Here is a 22586-nt window from a genome sequence, read left to right on the forward strand (position 1 = left end):
GCTTGTCTAGTCCCTATAGACTCCTTATCCTTCTATGACAGTGTTTTCCTAAGGCAACAAGCGGTATTTTTGTGTATTATACCTTTCCATACCGTAATATTCCTTACTTATTTACTTTAATATAATCTTCAATGGTATATCTAGTTAGCAGTTAGTAGTTAGCATCATCAATAAGCTGGTAGAATCGTTAGTTAGCGCTTAGCATAGCAAATTAGTGGTTAGAATCGCCACAGTTAGTGGTTACCATGGCTAGTAAGCAGTCAGCATAGCAAGTAAGAGGTTAGCATCACCAGTCAGTGGTTGGCATTGCTAAATAGCGGTTAGCATTGCAAAATAATGGCTAGCATCGCCATAGTTAGCGGTTAGCATAGCCAGCTAGCTGTTTGAATCACAGGTTAGCACTGCCAGTTAGAGGTAAGCATTGCAAGTTAGTTGTTAGCATCACTATTTAATGGTTAGCATCATTATTTAGTGTTCAACCTTGTGTGTAGTTAGAGGTTATCATTGCCACTTATCGGTTAGCATCTTAAGTTAGCGGTTAGCATCGCAAGTTAGTGGTTAGCATCACAAGTTTGCAGTTAGCACCACCAATAAGCAGGTTAGTATTGCCATTTATCAGTCAGCATTGTTCGATAAAGATAAAGATCAATCTAGATCTTAGCATCGCCAGTTAGCAGTTTGCATTCCTTCAAATTAGAAGCCCGAGGGTAGATAATCTAAATGAAAATATCTATACTAAAATAATAAACAACATGATTTTGAATGTTCTTTGGCTTCACTAAGTAAACATTTGATCAAAATATGATCAAATATCTAAATTCAGTTAATTTTGCATCTCGTTTTAAGTGTGTTAAGCAGAGGACTGGTATATTTTATTATTATAGAGCATGATGTTTCAGCTATTAATGTTAAATGTATTAGAGCATAATTACTCTTTAAGCCATATTTGAGCTGCCTAAAAAATGCAAAAATGCAAAATAAGAGAAAAAAATAAGAAAACAGAAAAAAATGTGTCCTATATAATAATGAAACAAAAAATAATAGATGCAAAGACTAAATACATAAAATAAACACATAACTTGTATCACACACATTTGTATTGTTGTATTATTGATTAATCTGTTTAAATTGGCAACTACACAATTACTGATATATACATAATCCCAACTTCGGGGTTGCTTTTCTGCCTCGGGTTGAAAATTAGTCATAATTGAAAGAGCAATGAATTCAACCACATCAGAACTGAACCAACACACAAGTGCATCTATAAACTCTCCAACGTTTTGGAAACAGACAGAAATGCTGTGTTTTTTAAATAAGCATCAAAATCTATTTATGGATTGAAACAACTCAAACGAGAACTTGGGTCAGTGGTCGATATGCTGTGAAAAGGTGTCCAATCTGGCAACCGTAGCTATGAAAGGCTGTATTTGTGGGCAGGTCAGCAGTAATTAACATCAACATATTTTCATATTTTCAGTTTGGAAGTTAAACAAACCCACTGGTCTATTTCCTCAAGTCTAAAAACCACAGGTCTGGGATTTCTGCTTTTCTGGAGGAAACCGAGGTCCAAATCCAACACAGGAGGTTCTGAAAACAGAACATCACCTTCCCCTGAGCCTCCAGCGCCCACACTGTACACGCTACATCCCTCAAAATAGCGCCGGTCCTCCCCGCACTGCTATTTATTACCTCTCAATACTCCATTCAGCCCCTCCGGAACAGCAGCATGCTGCAAAACAGAGCTTAAATAACAGTAAATATAAATATATTAACGCCTGAGATCAGTGAGATATGAGCCTGTCCCAATTCACAATCAGATCATACTCTTTAAATATTAAAGCATTTACACCATTCAGCCATAACATTAAAAACACCTGCCTATAAGGCTGGGCTGAACCTATTTTATACAAGATATTAAAATAATATATTTATATCATAACATTGTTTATTTGAAAGGATGACACTCAACACTTGGCATCACTTAATAATTTAATATCTACTATGAATGATTCAGTATCTCCAATTAATAATACAATATAGGGTATAAATCATGATTCAGTATCTGGTATACATGATTCAGTACCTCATATAAATTATTCAGGACCTGCTATCTGAATAATTCAGAATCTGCTATGAATGATTCAGTATCTAACATAAACGATTCAGTATCTAACATAAACGATTCAGTATCTAACATGAACGATTCAGTATCTAACATGAACGATTCAGTATCTAAAATGAATGATTCAGTATCTAACATGAACGATTCAGTATCTAAAATGAATGATTCAGTATCTAACATAAACGATTCAGTATCTAACATAAACGATTCAGTATCTAACATGAACGATTCAGTATCTAACATGAACGATTCAGTATCTAAAATGAATGATTCAGTATCTAACATGAACGATTCAGTATCTAAAATGAATGATTCAGTATCTAACATAAACGATTCAGTATGTAACATGAACGATTCTGTATCTCCTCTGAATGATTTAGTATCTCATATAAATGATTTAGTATCTACTACGAATGATTCAGTACCTCCTATAATGATTCAGGAACTGCTATCTGAATGATCCAGAATCTGATATAAACGATTCAGAATCTGCTGTAAATGATTCAGAATCTGCTGTAAATGATTCAGAATCTGCTATAAATGATTCAGTATTTCCTATAAATGATTCAGTATTTCCTATGAATGATTCAGTATTTCTTGTGAATGATTCAGTACCTCCTATGAACGATTCAGGAACTGCTATCTGAATGATCCAGAATCTGCTATAAATTATTCAGAATCTACTATGAATGATTCAGTATCTCATATGGATGATTCAGGACCTAATGTCTGATTGATTTTATATCTGCTATGAATGATTTAGTATCAACTATGAAAGATTCAGAGGTTGCTATAACTGATTCAGTCCTTCCTATAAATGATTCAGTATCTTCTAAGAATGATTCAGTGTCTACTATGAGTGATTCACTATCTACTATGAATGATTCAGTAACTTCTATCTGAATAATTTAGATTTTGCAATAAATTATTGAGCATTTACTATAAATGCTCAATAATACCTCCCACGAAGGATTCGGGACCGGCTATCTGAATGATTCAGTATTTACTAGGAATGATTTACTATGTACTATGTACTATGTACCTTCTATAAAAGCTTCAATCTGAATCTGATTAATTACCTTATATGAATGATTTACTACCTACTATAAAATATTCAGTATGTGCTATAAAGTATTCAATAACGGCTGTAAAAGATTCAGGATCTCATATAAGGTAAATGTGGTATCAGTATCTCCTATAGTATATACTATAAATGATTCAGTGTCTACATTAAATTATGCTACTATATAGTATCTACTATAAAGTAATGAATGAGCCGGTGTCTCAGTACTTTTGTCTGTATACAGTTTATAGAGTATATTGATTCTTTTATTAATTAAGTCTACATATTTCAGTTTAGTCAGTGGTTTTAATGTTATTGCTAATTGTGTATTGAATGGTAGTCTTGTCTACTATTATGTTTACTGTATATATATATATATATATATTATTTATATATGGCTATGGCATATCAGAGGAGATAGTGGAGTAAACACTGGATATAGCTGATAGAGACAGGGACTGGGACATCCACCTGTGTGCTGTGAGGTGTGTGGGAACACGGTGTTACTATCTGCACCTTCAGAACTGTACATACTGTGTGTGTGTATGTGTGTGTATGTGTGTGTGAGTGTGTGTAAGTGTGTGTGATGCAATGGTGGAGGAGCTGGAGGACTATACTGGTTGCTCCAATCTGGCTGTGGTGCGGAACAGAGGGGGAGGGAAGAGGAACACACACACACACACCCCTCCCCCACACTTCACCAGAAAGCGTAAGCAGCCGGGGAAGAAGGGAGGACACGCTCGGAGATACGACGCAGGAAGAGTGTGTGTCTTATAACACCTGACCCACATAACACAAAAGGTTAACATGCCCTTACACACACACACACACACACACACACACACACGCAGTGGTTGCAAAATTATACGGCTATTTCGTTTGCGATTTTTATTATCGATATGTGGCTCGAATATGGATATTTTTATAGAAACATAGGCACTATAAACTTCTTAAGCCCCGCCTCCCAATTACACTTATATAATAAAGTTACTGCTTAATTACTCCACATGGTGGCGCTATAAATTAATATTAATTAAATTAGATTAATAGGTGGTTAAATTCTGTAAAAGTGACACCAATGTTACATTGTAACTAGGGGTGTCACGATCTCGATATTTTATCGAAATCGAATCGAAATGAGGTCACGATCTCGAGTATCGAAGTCAAAAAGAGGATCGACGATCCCTCCCGCGCGCGCTACGCAAATAGCGCAGCGCGCTACGCAAATGGCGCGGCACCAACACAGCGCATCCTATTCATTTAAATAGAGATAGCCACTGCATGAGCGCAGTCGGCGGGAGTGTGATCACTGTTTTTATCTGTCCAACGGGGGAGGGGGGGGGGGGGGGCGGGGGTTGGGCGCGCAGGTTTTGTATCTGTATCTAACGGAGGGGTGGGTGCGCGCAGGTGAGAGCGTGTGAACTCGCTGAAATGCGTGTGTCAGTGTGACTTGAGAACACTGACTATAGATCACAGTGAGGTGGATTAAAAATCTTAAACTTATAATTGACTACACCTGTTGCTTTCCATTGAATTAAAAAAACATCTTTCTCTCAGATAAAGTAAACACAAGCGTGTTTCTGACTAAAATAAAAGCTTTTCAGGAGAGATATAAGTTATGTGTAAATATTTATAAGACAATACCCACATCACTTATCTAACCAGCCTGTACTGATTTCTGCCCCCCAATAATGCTTTCAATAACCTCTTGTAACCCCTGGGAGCCAGGGGTTACACTCTAATAGCCTTTAATAGTCTTCAGTAGCCTTTAAAAGACTTAAGTTACCTGGCGGCCGTGGTGTGTCCACTAAACTCCGTAGTTATAAACATCCTGAGGTTAGCAGCGCGCTAACTGACCTGTTTATAATTTAATCCGAGCAGTGACTCCGTGTCGGCTGTTCTAACCTGCTGCTGTTAGCTGCTTGGGCTGAAAGATGAACTGTAGTGAGCTGTATTATCCGGTTAGTGGGGTTAAAACCTTTATTTGTTTACAGAAACAGTAAAAACGGACTGGCTGAGCTCTGTAACCCGTGGCTGGGCTGTACTGAAGTAGTGACTGAGTGAAGAGAGCGGGGTGCTGCTGCTAGTGGTTGGATGAAGAACTGCAGCTTCATGTAATGAGCAGTTTCACCAGCCATCCACACACAGCTCTGATAAACTGCTTGTTTTAATAGTGCACACTGTTGCTACCAAAAAAAGTCACTAGATGGCATTACCATATATATCTTAATAAATAATAATAATAATATTTATAATATTTATAATAATAATAATAATAAATATATTATTTAAATTTTATGAGGCATAAAATAATAACAAGAAAAAAAAACAAGAAAATCGAGAATCGAATCGAATCGTGACCCTCAAATCGAAAATGAAATCGAATCGAGGATTTAGAGAATCGTGACACCCCTAATTGTAACCAACCAGTTACAATGTAGCAACACCTCCTTTGAAACCACCTAGCAACGACTTAGCAACCAACACCTACACCACAGCAACACCTAGCAACGTCTTGCCAACCAACCAGTTACAATGCAGCAACACCTCCTTTGCAACCACATAGCAACAGCTATAACACAGCAAATCCTAGCAACAACTTAGCGTCCAATAGCTATACCACAGCAACACCTAGCAACGTCTCAGCAACCAATCAGATACAATATAGCAACACCTCCTTTTCAACCACCTAGCAACAGCTATACCACAGCAACACCCAGCAACATCTTGGCAACAACCAGATACAATATAGCAACATCTCCTTTGCAACCACGTAGCAACAGCTATACCATAGCAACACCTAGCAATGTCTCAGCAACCAACCAGATACAATATAGCAACAGCTGCTTTGCAACCACCGGGCAACAGCTATACCACAGCAACAGCTAGCAACGTCTTGGCAACCAACTAGATACAACATAGCAACACCTCCTTTGCAACCACACAGCAACAGCTATACCACAGCAACCCCTAGCAATGGCTTAGCAACAGCCTAGCCACACTTTATCAACACTATGGAAATAGGCTAGCTACCACCTAGCAACCAAGAGTTATACCGCAGAAACACCTTTGCAACTTTTTAATTAAATTTTTTTTCTTCCTATTTGCACTTTTTATTTTGTTTAAAGGGACAAAAGAAACATCCAAAAATATTACCTGGATAAAAATCTTGTCTCAGACGTGATGCTGCAAAGGATGCTGTGTTTTATTTAAAAGTAGACTGCCCAGCCAATCAGGATACAGCTATTTAACAAAGACACAATTTGTTGATGAGTCTAAGGAATAAAAAGATGTTTGTAAACGATCAAGTAAAAATGCTTATCTGTGTATCTTGAGAATATTAGAAATTTGTAGAATATATGGCTTTAAATGTATTATTTATCACTTCCTGTTCACCCTTATATGATATATGTTCTACAGGAATGTCCTGTAGCTGCGGCAAAATCACTGAATAATTAAAAACAGATCATAATTTTACAATATGCTGCACAATAACATCATAAAATAAGCCAGATAAAGCACTTACACTACACACGCTCTGTTTATTTTCACTATTAGTGAACAATGCGCTGAAACACTATAAGATAAGATAAGATAATCCTTTATTAATGCCACAATGGGGAAATTTACCATGTTACAGCAGTGCAGAGTAAAGGACAGAGAAACAGGTCAGGAAAAGGTAAATACAAATAATGATAAATCTATATATACAGAAAACCTATTGTAGGAAAATATATAAAGAGTTAAAAAAATTATATATAGTAAAAGAAAAAATATATATATACATCTAGTGCATAGAGATATGATTATGGTAGGGTGGACCAGTATTATTGCACAAGAGTAACTATCAAATAACTATCAAATAAATAATAGATAAAAACAAAAGTGAGAAAAAAAAATATTGCACATTAAATAAATTGCACAAATGATGATCACAGTACTCGTAGTGAGATGGATATTGCAAACGGTAAGCATTACAGCTACACTGAGTAGTATGTAGGTTTGTATGAAGTCCTGAGATAGTAAACTAGTGTTTACTGGGAGCGCGGTGTGTTGTAAAGTCTGACGGCGTGTGGAACGAAGGACCTGCGGTATCTCTCCTTCACGCAGCGTGGGTGCAGCAGCCGGGTACTGAAGGAGCTGCTCACACAGGGCAAAGCCAATAATGTCCTGCCCAGAGCCCGGTCAGTGTGATACACATAAACCAATCCCTGATCAGCTGATCACAGGCTATACTGCACCAAGACCTACAGTACAGGAGGCTTTTATTAATACTGAGAATAATAACAACCATAACACTCCATCATTGTATATTTCCCAAAAAATGAATATTATTGAAAAATTACTTTATTATTTCAGTAATTCAGTTCAAAATGTGAAACTCATATACTATATATATGTATTACACTACACTGTGATCTATTTTAAGCCTTTATTTCTTTCATTGTTGATGATTATGGCCAATAAAAACCCAAAAATCAGTGTCTCAGAACACAGAAGTGTCTGTGTACTTCTGGCAGTGTGGGCAGTGTGCCAAAGCCTGCTGGAAAATGAAATCTTCCATGCATCTCAATAAAAGTTGCCAGCAGAGGGATTTTCCATGGCTCTCTGTGTGTAATACATCTATATAATAAATGAATTTCACATTTTTAGCTGAATTACTGAAATAAAGTAAAATGTTTTAATGATATATATATTATAAAATTTAAGAGAGCACTTCAGTTTCTGAATCAGTTTCTCTGATTTTGCTTTTTATAGGTTTATGTTTGAGTAAAATGAACATTGTTGTTTTATTCTATAAACTACAGACAACATTTCTCCCAAATTCATTCAAGCAGTTCAGTTTGGTGGTTTGATGGTTTGTGATCATCCATCTTCCTCTTGATTATATTCCAGAGGTTTTCAATTTGGTAAAATCAAAGAAACTCATAATTTTTAAGTGAAATCTTATTTTTTTTCTAAAGCTGTATATATAAAATTGTATACGTTGAGGTAGTGTACCTCCTGGTGAGAGATTATTGACTGCTAGACATGCTGTATTTAACGAATTGTAGACAGTCGGTCACTACTAGTAGTGGCCAATTGATCCACTCACTCGAACCCTGCACATGCTCTAACCTGCAGTGGATGGAAGAGTCCTGATTGAACTGTCTTCACCAGCGATTCCTGAGAACAGGATTGACTGGGAGGATTGATTTTTACTTCAGAGGTGAGTAATCCAGACACAGAGTCAGTGTAAGTAAGTCTAGTTCAGTTCTGAACAGCGGTTTAACTCTATAATCCAGACTGTGTCTCTCATCTCTACTGCAGTCCTGCATCAGAACACCTACAACACATTTACTTTATTAATTATATTAAATATTTTCTATTCTTTTTTTTATATATTTTATAGTGTATTGTAATTTGTACTGTTGAGAACAGTTCAGCTGAGCTGTTAACTATTTACTAAAATACTTCTATACTTCTATTTACTCAAATCTACTATACATGATTCAGTATCTAACGCAAATGATTCAATACCTGCAGTAATTTAGTGTCTACCACAAATTATGATTCAGTATCAGCTATAAATGGTTCATTATCTAATATAAATGATTCAGTAGCTATTACAAATGTTTCAATACCTGCAATGATTTAGTGTCTACCATAAATTATGAAGTACACACAGAACAAATGATTTAGTATTTGATATAAAAGTATTTGATATAGTATCTAATATACATGATTCAGTATATCCAACTTAAATGGTTTGGTATCTACTACAAATGATTCAGTATATCTAATATAAATGATTCAGTATCTATTATAAATGATTCAGTATCTAATATAAATGATCCAGTATATCTAACTTAAATGGTTTGGTATCTACTACAAATGATTCAGTATATATAATATAAAAGATCCAGTATCTAACATAAATGATTCAGTATCTATTACAAATGATTCAGTATCTAATTTAAATGATTAAGTATCTAATATAAATGATTAAGTGTCTAATATAAATGATTCAGTATATCTAATATAAATGATTCAGTATTTAATATAAATGATTCAGTATTTAATATAAATGATTCAGTATTTAATATAAATGATTCAGTACCAGCTATGAACGATTCAGTCTCTACTACATATAATTTAGTACCTAATACAAATGGTTCAGTATCTAATATACATGATTTGATTCCAACAACAAACAATTCTGTATCTGCTACAAAGATTCAGTATCTAATATAAATGATTTATTATCTACTATTAATGATTCAGTACCAGCTATGAATGATTCATTATTTACTAAACATATTTCAATATCTACTACAAATGATTCAGTAGCTAATATAAATGATTTGGTCTCTACAATAAATGATTCAGTATCTAATATAAATGATTCAGTATCTACTATAAATGATGTGGTATGTACAAGAAATGAAAAACTCAATCAAATCCACACAGCAATGCTCCAAAATCTAGTGGAACCCTTTCCTAATTCAGTTTAAATGCTGGCACTGATGTGGACAAAATAAAGAACTGCCATTAATTATTAGGAAAAGTCATTAATATCGGCCGATATTATCAGTTAATCAATATATCAGGCACACAGCAATCTTCAGCATGAATCACTATTATAACACCTAATAAATCTTTAATCTTTCTGATGATTAATGGATTACGTATTTATAGCGCCAAATTCAAACTCCTAATCTCCTAGTCTACATCCGTTTTGCAGGCGTATAATACTGCACGCTCTCGCCGTGCACGCCTCCCACGAGCACCACGCCGACACAGGGCAGCACGGGGGTTGCTATGACGACATGTGATGGTGAAGCAAGACAGTACATCCTCGTAATGGTTTAATAGAAGGTGTTTTTCCAGCTTCCAGCAGGGTAAAATCCATCAGAGTGGGCTTTAAACCAGCCCACCTGCCCACCGACATCACTTCCTGCTCCACTTCCTGCTCCACAGCATCCAAATCATAAACACTTCCCCCTGCCCGCGCCGCCCACCGCCGGTATAAATAGCCCCGACCCCGGGTTACCCTTATCACCATCTCATAACCACTTATCTCCAGTTACAGACACACACACATACACACTACACACTCCAGACTAGAGCAGTGGCCTGAACTCACAGACTGGCTTTCTACAGTGTGTATCTCAGTGTTGGACAATATATCATTTATATCAGTGTATCACGATTTTAGAATTATAAAATTATAAAATGATTTTAGAATTAAAAAAAAGTGTTAAACAAACCAGAATATGGGGCTCCATGTGGTCCAGCAGTCTAAAGCGCTGCTATGATCACTAAAGAGCACTATGATCAAGAGATCACCAGTTCGAATCCCGGTCATGCAGCTTGCCATCAGCTGCCAGAGCCTCGAGAGAGCACAGTTGGCCTTGCTCTCTCTGGATGGGTAGAACTATAAACGATTCATTATCTACTATAGATAATTCATTGTCTACTATTAAGGATTCAGTATCTACTATAATGATTCAGTATCAACAACAACTTATTCAGTATGTACTATAACCGATTAAGTATCTGCTCTAAATGAATTAGTATCTACAATAACTGATTCAGAATGTACTATCAACGACTCAGTCTCTACTTCAAATTATTCAGCATCTACTATAAACGATTCAGGATCTACTTTAAACGATTCAGTATCTACTATAATGATTCCGTATCTACTACAAACAATTCAGTATCTACTATAAATGATTCAGTATCTACTACAAACAATTCCGTATCTACTGTAAACGATTCAGTATCTACTAAAAACGATTCGGTATCTACTATAAATGATTTAGTATCTACTATAAACGACTCAGTATCTACTAAAAACGATTCAGTATCTACTATAAATGATTCAGTATCTACTATAAACGACTCAGTATCTACTAAAAACGATTCAGTATCTACTATAAATGATTCAGTATCTACTAAAAACGATTCAGTATTCACTATAAATGATTCATTATCTACTATAAAAGATTCTGCATTTGTTTTAAATGATTCAGTATCTACTATAAATGATTCAGTATCTACTATAAACGATTCAGTATTTACTAAAAACGATTCAGTATCTACTATAAATGATTTAGTATCTACTATAAACGACTCAATATCTACTAAAAACGATTCAGTATCTACTATAAATGATTCAGTATCTACTATAAACGACTCAGTATCTACTAAAAACGATTCAGTATTCACTATAAATGATTCATTATCTACTATAAAAGATTCTGCATTTATTTTAAATGATTCAGTATCTACTATAAATGATTCAGTATCTACTATAAATGATTCTGTATCTACTATAAACGATTTAGTATCTACTATAAATGATTCAGTATCTACTATAAATGATTCAGTATCTACTAATTCAGAATCTGCTATAAAGATCAGTAATTACTATGAAATATTGTTTAAATTAAATTAAATTGTTTTATATCTGATTATTGTTTGAAAAATGGTAAAAAATATAGTGTTAAAACCTTTAAAAAGACGTGCGGAGCGTGCGGAGGCAAGGTTGCGACACAGCATCCTAGTAGGCACAGTGGCTACTGGCCGTGACGGGCTAGGTAGCAGTACCAGACCCAGCTACAGCAAAGCCAGCGGAAAGGAGAAGCGGAAGCTTATCCAGGAGGAGGTACGTGCTGAGGTAGAGGAAGCGCGCATCAGCAGGATGGTGGGCATGTCCAAACAGGGGGCTTGGACCAAGTGGGAGCATATAGCTGACCGTAAGATGACCTGGACAGAACTGTGGAAGGTGGAACCACACCATTTCAAGTTCTTAGTCCAGCCAGTCCATGATGTCCTCCCGAGCCCAGCTAACCTGTTCACCCGGGGCCTGGTGGACTCACCGGTGTGCCAACTTTGCCAGAAAAGGGGATCTTTAGAACACATCCTCAGCTGCTGCTCAAAAGCTTTGGGAGACGGTCGTTACCGGTGGCGACACGACCAGGTTCTGCAGTCAGTAGCAGACACCATTTGCACAGGCATCAAGAACAGCAAGTCCCAATGCCCCTCCAAAAGAACCATCAACTTCGTTCGGGCAGGTGAGAAGCCTCAGCCCCCGAAGAAGACCCAGGGGGGCCTGCTTGCAACAGCCAGGGACTGGCAACTACTGGTCGACCTTGGAAGACAGTTGAGGTTCCCAGACATCATTGCAACAACAACACTCCGGCCAGATATGGTCTTGATATCTGGGGCTACCAAGCAGGTGCTATTACTAGAACTAACTGTCCCCTGGGAAGAACGAATGGAGGAGGCAAATGCTAGAAAGAAGGCCAAGTATGCAGACCTGGTGGCAGAGTGTCAAACCAATGGGTGGAAAGCCCGCTGCGAGCCGATAGAAGTGGGCTGCAGGGGCTTCGCAGGCCAGTCTGTACATCGGGTCCTCGGACTCCTAGGGATCTGTGGACTGCATAGAAAAAGAGCCATAAAGAACATCATGGAGGCTGTGGAGAAAGCTTCTCGTTGGCTCTGGTTGAAGAGGGGGGGATGCGTGGCGTAGTGCGCTACCTGGACACAAGTCGGGGCCTGATCAACCCCGGCTGGGTCACCCGGGTGAGGGTGTCTGATGTGAGACCCGAAACACCCCATGACCCCGGGCACATCACTGAAGATTCAGGTCCAGGTTGCACCATGAGGTGTATAGTAGTACTAATATGATGTAAAACTGAGATGTTCCTGCTTTATCTCAGTCCTCCAGAGCTCTTCTTCATCTGCCTCCCTTCTGATATTCTGGGTTTCCTGATACGCTGGTTATTCCAGTTATTAAAATCCCAACCCAAGCTGTGCAGAACGTGGAGGAGCAGCAGATGAACCGACGGCTCGGGCTCAGTGTGACTAAAGCGCCGGCCCGGTGAACAGATGGGCCTGGAGAACAGAGGGGTCTGCTCGGAGCAACAGTCCAAAAAATAAAAACCAGCTCATTAACGCTCTCAGAACCTCCACACATATCACAGGAATTATTCAAATACACATTATTATAATAAAAATACTAATGCATTAATACCAGTGCTAACCATCCAGTTCCAACGCTGCACTCACTCCTGCAGGCCAGGATGGAGGAGACCCAAGGCGTGGAACGATGGTGGAGTAATTAACAGGAGTGGGGGTGGTGTAAGTGTGAGAGTGTGTGTGCAGTCAGTACAATCAGATCTCAGTGAGAGAGTGTGTGTGTGTGTGTGTGTGTGTGCAATAAACCTACTAAAATATACAAGAAAAAATACATAACAGCCTCCCGCTGGATAGTAATTTCTGCATGGGTGATTATGTTTGAGCTGGCAACCCTAACTGATGCAGGGAGTAGCTTCTCTTCTGTTAAACAACCATGTGGAAAGATGTTTGCTGTTTCAGAGGAGGTCAAATTATGGCCATGCATTAATAACGCAAAAAAAAAAAAAAAAGAAATCTAAGGAGGTTGGAACTGAAACTACTAAAATCAGGTTAAGAACTGCCTAATGCATTAATATTAAACAGTGGAAAGACAGTGGGGAACATCTTCTTCAAAAAAGGAAAGTGATCAGAATATAAATCAATCAATTTCTTTGTTTAAATGTTTGGTGAAATCAAACATTAGAAACGCAGCACTATAACTCTCAGCGATATCTTGTTTAATAGTGAAAGTAAGAGCTTTCCCACATAGACAACGCAGTTAAGAGAACTAAACAGCTCTTAAATAGGCTTAAGAAAAGCAAAGAAAAAGTTTTCGGCTAACTGGCCAAAATTCCGACATAGGGTACGCGGCAATGCTTAGGCTACGTCACAGAATACTGCATAGGATACGATGTAGGGTACGTGGCGACACAAAGGCTATGGCACAGGTTACTGCACAGAATATGGCGTAGGATACGCCGTAGGATATGCGGCAATGCATAGGCTACAGCACAGGATACAGCGTAGGATACGGTGTAGGGTACGTAGTGACGCATAAACAAAGGTATAGAATATGGTGTAGGATACATCGTAGGGTACACAGCAATGCATCGGCTACGGCACAGCATAAGGCACAGGATACAATGTAGGATACGTGGCAATGCATAGACTATGACACAGGATATAGCACAGGATATGACATAGGGTAAGTTGCGTCACATAGGCTTCGCGTAGGAAAAAAGGTGTTTTTTTTTATTTCAGGTGATTTTAAAGTATTTCTATTGGTCCACTCAACAAGAAATTTTGGCACAGTGTAAGCGACAGTTTGTCTGTTTAAATTATATAATATAATAAAAATCAACAAAAATGAAGATACATGTTTTTCATTGGACAGTGACGATATACTGCTACTGCAAAAAAATAAATTGAAATAATTATTTATTATAAATTAAGTAAAGATATAACACTTTTTTTTATTCAGTAAAAACAAACAAAAATCTAGAAATTATTGTAATAAAAGTGTAATAATCTTTAAAAAAAATACAAAATACAATATTTGTAAGAATATTGCAATATCACAATATGCTTAATATTGTGCATACTATCGATTCAATACTATTATTTATCACAATGCGATAAACACATTATATTGTCCAACTCTAATTAGGAGAATATCTGCAAGAACTCGGCCAGATCCATTTCAAAAGTGAATTTATGGATTTTACTCTGGGCATCTATCTATTTATCTCGGCTCCGGCCGCACTGTCCGACAGAAATAGAGCCTGGGTGTAAAAACATGCTGACAGGCAGCAGAGGAGTAACGGAGTGGAGGAGGAAGAGGAAGAGGAGGAGGAGGGGGAAGAGGAGGAGGAGGAGGTGTTGGTGTTTGTAGCGCTTAAAAAGAAACTGCGGAGATCTTTTTTACGGCTTCAATCCATCAGGAGCTCAGATCTCCCTCTCTACTGCATCTCTATATCTATAGCATCACATAATGACATCATAAATATTAGCATTAGCACAACCTGTGTACAGTTCTGAACAAAAAGCTTAGCCTGGCCGGCTACAATCCCTTCTAAACAGTTAGCTTAGTTACCCAGCTAACTAATTAGTGCCAGTTCCACCAGTAGAAAGCTTATTCATTCCAGCTTCCAACTGTTGCTCCTTGCTCAGCTAGAATCCTTTTTAGATGATTAGCTTTGCATAGCTTAGCTTAGCTTAGCAACCCAGCTAACTAACCGTTGCCTTGCCAATAAACTCATATTAAATAATGCACCAGAGAAAATTAGATTTATAAAAAAAACACATGAAAATGTTAAAAACTTACTCAGCTAACTAATTAGTGCCAGTTCCACCAGTAGAAAGCTTATACTTTTCAGCTTTTAACTGTTTCACAGGATGTGAGTTCTCCTTGCTCTCCTTGCTCAGCTAGAATCCCTTCTAGACGATTAGCTTTGCATAGCTTAGCTTATCAATCCTGTAAACAAATTAGTGCCAGTTCCACCAGTAGAAGCTCATTCATTTCAACTTTCAGTTTACGATTATTTCGGGGGATGTGTGAGATTTACATGGTGTTCTCCTTGTTTGGCTAGAATCCCTTCTAGATTTTTAACTTTGCGTAGCTTAGCTTAGCAACCCAGCTAACTAATTATTAACCTTTTAAATTCCTTTCTACATGATTAGCTTTGCATAGCTTAACTTAGCATCCCAGCTAACAAACTGTTGCATTGATATTAAAATATTTTTTTATAATGTATAATATAAATGTATATAAATGTATAATAATATAATATAATAATATAATTTTATAATAATAAGCTTATTATTAAAAAGAGAATATCACGAAAAATGTTTTTAAAAAAATGGGTTTTAAGGGTGTGTAAATGCACATAACTACTTGTAAATTGTTAGCTTAGTTACTCAGCTAACTAATTTGTGCCAGTTCCAACAGTAAAAAAGCTTATTATTGTTTCAGGCGAAGTACCGTATTTTTCGGACTATAAGGCGCACCGTATTATAAGACGCACTATCAAAGAACGCCTATTTTCTGCTATTTTTCCATACATAGGGCGCATCGCATTATAAGGCGCGTTAAGTGACACTAGAAAGGGTGCCTATATCAAAGTGAACAGGGGTGGCGCCATGTTTCCCTTCCCACCGGGGGTGGTCGCTTGCCGGTGGAGCGTCTCAGTATACAAATCTAGCTCTTTCAAAGTCAAACGAGTGCTGGATATTAATCTACACAGATTCCTCTCCTGAAAACTGTTTATTTGGGTGAATAACGTGCTTCAGTTTATTTACAGTAAGCTTAGATTTCCAGATGTCCACTAAGGCTTGCTGCACCAGCGTTAGCATAGCTATCCGCTAGCACGCTAGCTAGTCACCTAAACTAGTAAAGTTAACCCAAACTTAAACGACAGCGTTACACTGAGTAATCCTGCGTGTTCTGGTAAGACAGTGAGATATTAGCTAGCGATTCGTCCCCCGTAGCTTGTTTTAACACGGTAAACAAGCAGATTACAGGCTGATAAAACTCACCTCTGAGAGAGTTAGCGCTTAGCATCTAGCTAATGCTAGCCAGGCAAAGCAGCACAGACTTACAGGCCGATAACTCACCTCTGAACGGTGAACGCTTAGCGATTAGCATCTAACTCTAATAATACTGCTCCAGCAGTATTGAAAGTACTAAATTTAGAAAATACTGATCTCTGAACAGTGAAAAAGCTAGCTAGCTAAGCGGTTAGCATCTAGCTATTGCTGCTCCAGCCTCGGAGCGGCACGGCTCTGCACGGAGTGTGTGTTTACTGCTCCTTACACCTGACGGGTAAAATTTAGATAATACTGATCTCTGAACAGTGAATAAGCTAGCTAATGCTATTTGCTGCTCCAGCCTCGGAGCTGCACGGCTCTGGACTCTGTATAGCACTGAAACTCTGTATAACGCTGCACGGAGTGTGTGTTTACTGCTCCTTACAACCTGACGAGTAAAATTTAGATAATACTGATCTCAGTGAATAAGCTAGCTAGCTTAGCGGTTAGCATCTAGCTAATGCTATTGCTGCTCAGCCTCGGAGCTGCACGGCTCTGGACTCTGTATAGCACTGAAACTCTCTATAACGCTGCACGGAGTGTGTGTTTACTGCTCCTTACAACCTGACGAGTAAAATCCATACAAAAGGCGCACCGTATTATAAGACGCACTGTCAATTTTTGTGAAAATTAAAAGTTTTTAAGTGCGCCTTATAGTCCGAAAAATACGGTAAGTGTTTTGCAGGGTGCTCTCCTTGCTTGGCTAGAATCCCTTCTACATGATTAGCTTTATGTAGCTTAGCTTAGCAATCCAGCTAACTAATTAGTGCCTGTTCCACCAGTAGATAGCTTATCCATTTCAGCTTTCGACTGTTTCACGGGATGTGTGTTCTCCTTGCTCAACTAGAATCCCTTCTAGATAATTAGCTTTGCATAGCTTAGCTTATCAAACAAATTAGTGCCAGTTCCACCAGTAGAATCCTATTCATTTTAACTTTCATTTTTTTATTGTTTTGGGGCATGTGAGCATTTTGCATGATGCTCTCCTTGGTTGGCTAGAATCCCTTCTAGATGTTTAGCTTTGCATAACTTAGCTTAGCAACCCAGCTAACTAATTAGTGCCTGTTCCATCAGTAGAAAGCTTATACATTTTAACTTTCACCTTTAATTATTTTGGGGGATGCGTGTGTTTAGCCGGGTGCTCTTCTTGGTTAGCTAGAATCCCTTCTAGACAATTAGCTTTGCATAGCTTAGCTTAGTTATCCAGCTAACTAATCAGTGCCAGTTCCACCAGTAGAATCTTATTCACTTTAACTTTCAGTTTTTGATTGTTTCGGGGGATGTAAGAGTTTTACTTGGCTAGAATCCCTTCTAGAGGATTAGCTTTGCATAGCTTAGCTTAGCTTAGCAACCCAGCTAACAAACTGTTGCCTTGCAAAAAACTATTTTTTTTAATAATGCACTAGAGAAAAAGAGAATCATCACGAAAAACTCAACACATGAAAACGTTAAAACAGGTTTTTTTTTAGGGTGTGTAAATGCACAGAGCTACTTCTAAAGTGTTAGCTTATTGACTCGGCTAACTAATTAGTGCCTGTTCCATCAGTGAAAAGCTGCAAATTCATTTCAACTTTCAGACAACACAAGATATCTATGAACGCCACCTTCATCGACTTCTTCTAATGATGCTAAAGCTAATTTAAGCCATATTTTTTCCATTTTTCTCTGCAAAAGCCAGGAATTCTGTCACAAATATAGCGGCACAACATAAAAAATGAAAAATCACGTGGGCTGTTATACGTGAATAATAAATGTGCCTAATTATGCATGACCACTTTATACGTTTTTTTTTTTACGCAAAGCCCCAGATGCGGCGGAAACTAGGTCATTTACCTGCTGCTGCAGTTTTTCTTGCTTTTATTTTTCCGCTTGGACCCGTCCCGGTCTTTATGGCTGGTGAATGGTAACATTGAGGCGTACCCATGCTCGGCTTCTGCGATAAAAAAAAACAAGAAATCAGAGGAAAATGCAATACGTTAGCGCTGTACACTCGTTTAGATGATGGATGACAGTCATGCAATCGTGCAAACGTGCAATTACGCAATATTAATGCATTGCAATTAGTGATGCTAGAGTTTCTCGATGCACTTGGATGAAAACAGCCACATTTCAAGGTCTATTTCTGCTTTAATTTGCTCAAATTCGCCGTATTTCCAGCAAATCTACGGCTTTTGGGTCAATGATGTCATCTGAACTGGAGTAAACCCAGCAGCCAGCCGGAGAAACCACAACAGTGCGAGGGGAGGGGGGATGCGCTAGGAAAGCCTCCATCAGGAACAAACAGCTGCACTGAAAAACCCATTTTAATCCCAATAAAAAAGCCCTGCTGCACAAATACAGCACATATGCATGCAGGATATACACTGTATATATGCACTGAAGCATGCACACGTATAAAAAAGCCTTTTGGAAGCTGTATAATCTAAATTTACCCTTTAAAAAAGGAAAATACTGACTGGATGCACAGTGGCCATGCATGCTTATTTATAAATCCAGTGCTCTACAGTGCTAGCCTAGCCTACGGCTAATCTCTCACAGCTAAAGTGGTTTATAAATAAAGAGCTGGATTTTGCACGTGCATGTGAATTTGTATTATAACTGATTTAATGGAATCATAAGCACAAGAAATTGATTGTTAAAAAATAAAATGCTAAAATTAAAGCTATAGCTCTATAGGTTTATTATATAATCCAATAAAATCAAAACTGTTATCAACGTAGTTAAAACCTTTGCTTTATACTGTCGTTATTAATGGTCATGATTTTAGGCCTAAAAACTGTTTTAATACCATTTTAATAAGTGAGTTTTTAAAAATGAAAGAAAAATTAGAACTACTAGGATTTACTAGGAGATACATGCATTTATAATATAATATAATAATTACCTTTATCTTTTATAAGTTATCATAATTTATTTCAAATTTACTAAACTTGCACCAAATAAAAAAAAAGATCTAAAACTGAACAAAATCAAAAAATAGGCCAAACCAAACCGAATTCGCAAATGTTGAGTTCAGAAGGTAGATTACTTTTTATTTACAGTTTTCTGAAGTTTAGGCTCCTCCCTCTCTCTGCTGTTGTAGAGTGTGGAATATGGAGCTAGACTAGTGTTTATTCACTACATTAAAAAAAGCTCTCCTTTAAAACATTAAAGAACATTAAATTAATCTAATTTAAAAAGCAACAAAACATATATTTTTATAGATATTATTAATCTGTTTTTACAGAATTCTGATGTGAATACTGAATACCTATTTAAAATAATTTTTTTGTTTTTTTTAATTAAATTTGCCATGTTTTTTTTTTCTTTTTACCAATACACAGATTAAATAACCTAAAAAATATTATATTATTATTTAGTATGTATATAAATTATGACATATTTATTACAAACCCTGTTTATGGCTGGTTTTCGCTTATTCATTCATTCATTCATTCATTCATATTTTAACAAACACACAAATTAAATAGCCTTAAACTAAATTTGTTTTTTTTTGCCAAATTTTATTTTTCCAGTAAAATAATTTCAGTAGTAACAAAAGTTTTATCTTATAATATGATATAGAGTAGCTATCATGTGTGTTTTTTTAGTATTCTTATATAAAAAAGCTGTATAGGAAAGAGATTTTCATTTTATACATATGATATATTTTGTATACATGCATTTATTACAGAAGGTACATTATATAGGTTATATAGGTCTGTGTGTGTAAAATATACTGTGTATATTAATACTGCTGGTGTTGATGTTGATAATGATGATGTTGATGGTAGTATGGTCTAAAAATTACTTTAAATATAGCTATAGAGTAAGATTACGATAATTTTGCATGCATTTTTCTATTTTTAATTATTATTATTATTTATTAATCACTCACCTCTTTCCCTTCGATCCAGATACTCAGCAGCTTCGATCAACATCTGCACCAAACCAATGGCAGCCATTTTCAACAATAACACAGGAATTAAAAATGATAAAAATGTATATATGATGTATATAGAGCTGTGTGACACTCCAGGTCAGATTGTGTCCTTAAAAAATGTTAAAAAATAATAAAAAAGCAGAGTCTAGCTGTTGTTTTTCTTGTGTTCTTCGTGTGGGCTGCAGTTCTGCTGGATAAAAACAAAAGATATTCCAGCTTTCTTAGGAGCAGAAGCTGCAGAAATACAAATACAAGAAATAAAATTGATTAAAAAAATTGATAAATTGATTTTTTTTATGGTTTTCTGTTGGAAAAAGGCAGGAAAATGAAAGAAAATGTAGATGTGCCTCCTTTAATGTAGTGCAAAACGTCCAAAAAAAAGTGTTCCCAAAGAAAAAAACAGTCCAACTCTCCAAAACAGTGATTTTACAGCCTGAATCCCACTATAAAACGTCCAAAAAATCTAAAAATAAAATCAGAATATGGAAAAACACGTCCCTTTTCTTGTTGCTGCTACAGAGCCAGCCAGCTAGCTCCTGTATATCTTCTTTATAAAGGGAATCCTGCTTATATATAAAGCATATATGCTGGATTAGTGCAAAAAAAACACGTTAAAATCTCCTTAAAACACGAAAAATAAGAATACAGTGCAGCACAGGCACTTCTTAAAGCATGAACTCAAAGCCAAAACAACGCTGACAGACCAGTTCTTCAGCAGATTAAAGGTAAAAAGCGAATAAACGCTTAGTTTTAGCTTAAATCCAGCGGTTTTAGCTTTTAAACGCTGTTTTTAGGTTAAATAAATAGTGCTTTAAAGCACAGAGCTGCTGGATTCTGCCTCCTGCTCCTGCTGCCCGACCAGAGCTACAGCCACAATACACGCACCTCACAGCAGGCCGCGCTCCGATTGGTCGAGCTGGCGCGGTGTCGGAGAGGACTGCGTTCTGATTGGTCGGTACGGCTGTGGGGCGTGAGTTCACGGCGTTGGAGGAGGAAGGCGGGTTGCTATTGGCTGAAGCGGCTGTCAGTTTTTTTTGTCACCTATTTTTTAATCGTGTCTCGGTGTAAAAAAATAGAAAATAACGTAAATAAAATACGTAACCAGATAGAATATACTGCATTTTTACCTTGTATGAATAATACATTAAATAGAAGTAATAATTAAATACAAATATTAACGTTAGTGTAAAAAAAAAATAATAAAAAACGTAACAAGATAGAATAAATTGTATTTTTACGTTGTATAAATTAGACATTAAATTTAATAATAATTAAATAAAAAATATAAACGTTAGTGTAATGCAAAATGAAAAAATAAAATACGTAAACAGATGAAATGAACTGTAATATTTTATCATTTAGAGACGATATATAGTATAGATATTTTAGATAAAGATACATAATCAATATATATGTATATATAAATGTAGATAAATAAATAAATAAATACAAATAGAATAAAATGCAAAACGTAAGCTACTGAAATGCTTTTACTGAGTATTTCTAAGTTGCAATAATACACTGCATATAACAGTCAAAAGACATCTAAAAAAGACAGATAAATAATAAATACATTTTTAAAAATCGCAGGACGTTCACGTTAGAAACCATTGTATATGGGTAGCAATGGATTCCTGGTTAACGCTGTGGTTTGCAATGCATAAAAAAAAAATATATATATATATATATATAACAGACCACATGCACTAAAAACAGCAATACAGTTGTCAAAATAATACGAATAATAAGAATAAAGTTGACAGATAACATTAAGCTTGTTTTAGCCAACTAACTAATTCTGATGGTATTCGTTAGCTATATAAATAAACGTTTTAGCGCTGTTCAGCTGCACGTAAACATATTTATCTAGGTAAAATAACCAGGCATTATCCGACAAAGCCAGAAGACGGTGTTCTGTCGAGTTGTGCTACCCGTCCAAAAGTGCTTCCTACCGATACTGCGCATGCGCGGACACGCACACATTCTTTAAAAAGGTTTTTTTT

At 36.7% G+C, this 22586-nt stretch overlaps 1 protein-coding gene across 2 annotated transcripts in view; it reads right to left on the minus strand.

The window, feature by feature from the left end:
• Positions 1-21469, minus strand: part of mxd1 (MAX dimerization protein 1) — a 49599-nt gene extending 28130 nt beyond the window's left edge. Inside the window, exons 1-2 of one of the 2 annotated variants that reach the window (XM_022664680.2) lie at positions 20539-21469; positions 18495-18594 (exon numbers count right to left, since the gene is read on the minus strand). In XM_022664680.2, the coding sequence (XP_022520401.2) occupies positions 18495-18594; positions 20539-20605 (167 nt within the window). In that variant the 5' untranslated portion in view covers positions 20606-21469. The remainder of the gene's footprint in view (positions 1-18494; positions 18595-20538) is intronic. The other variant, XM_022664679.2, reaches the window with a different exon arrangement.
• Between the last annotated feature and the right edge of the window lie 1117 nt (positions 21470-22586).

The sequence above is a fragment of the Astyanax mexicanus genome, chromosome 22 (genome assembly GCF_023375975.1).
Source record: "Astyanax mexicanus isolate ESR-SI-001 chromosome 22, AstMex3_surface, whole genome shotgun sequence".
NCBI lineage: Eukaryota > Metazoa > Chordata > Actinopteri > Characiformes > Acestrorhamphidae > Astyanax > Astyanax mexicanus.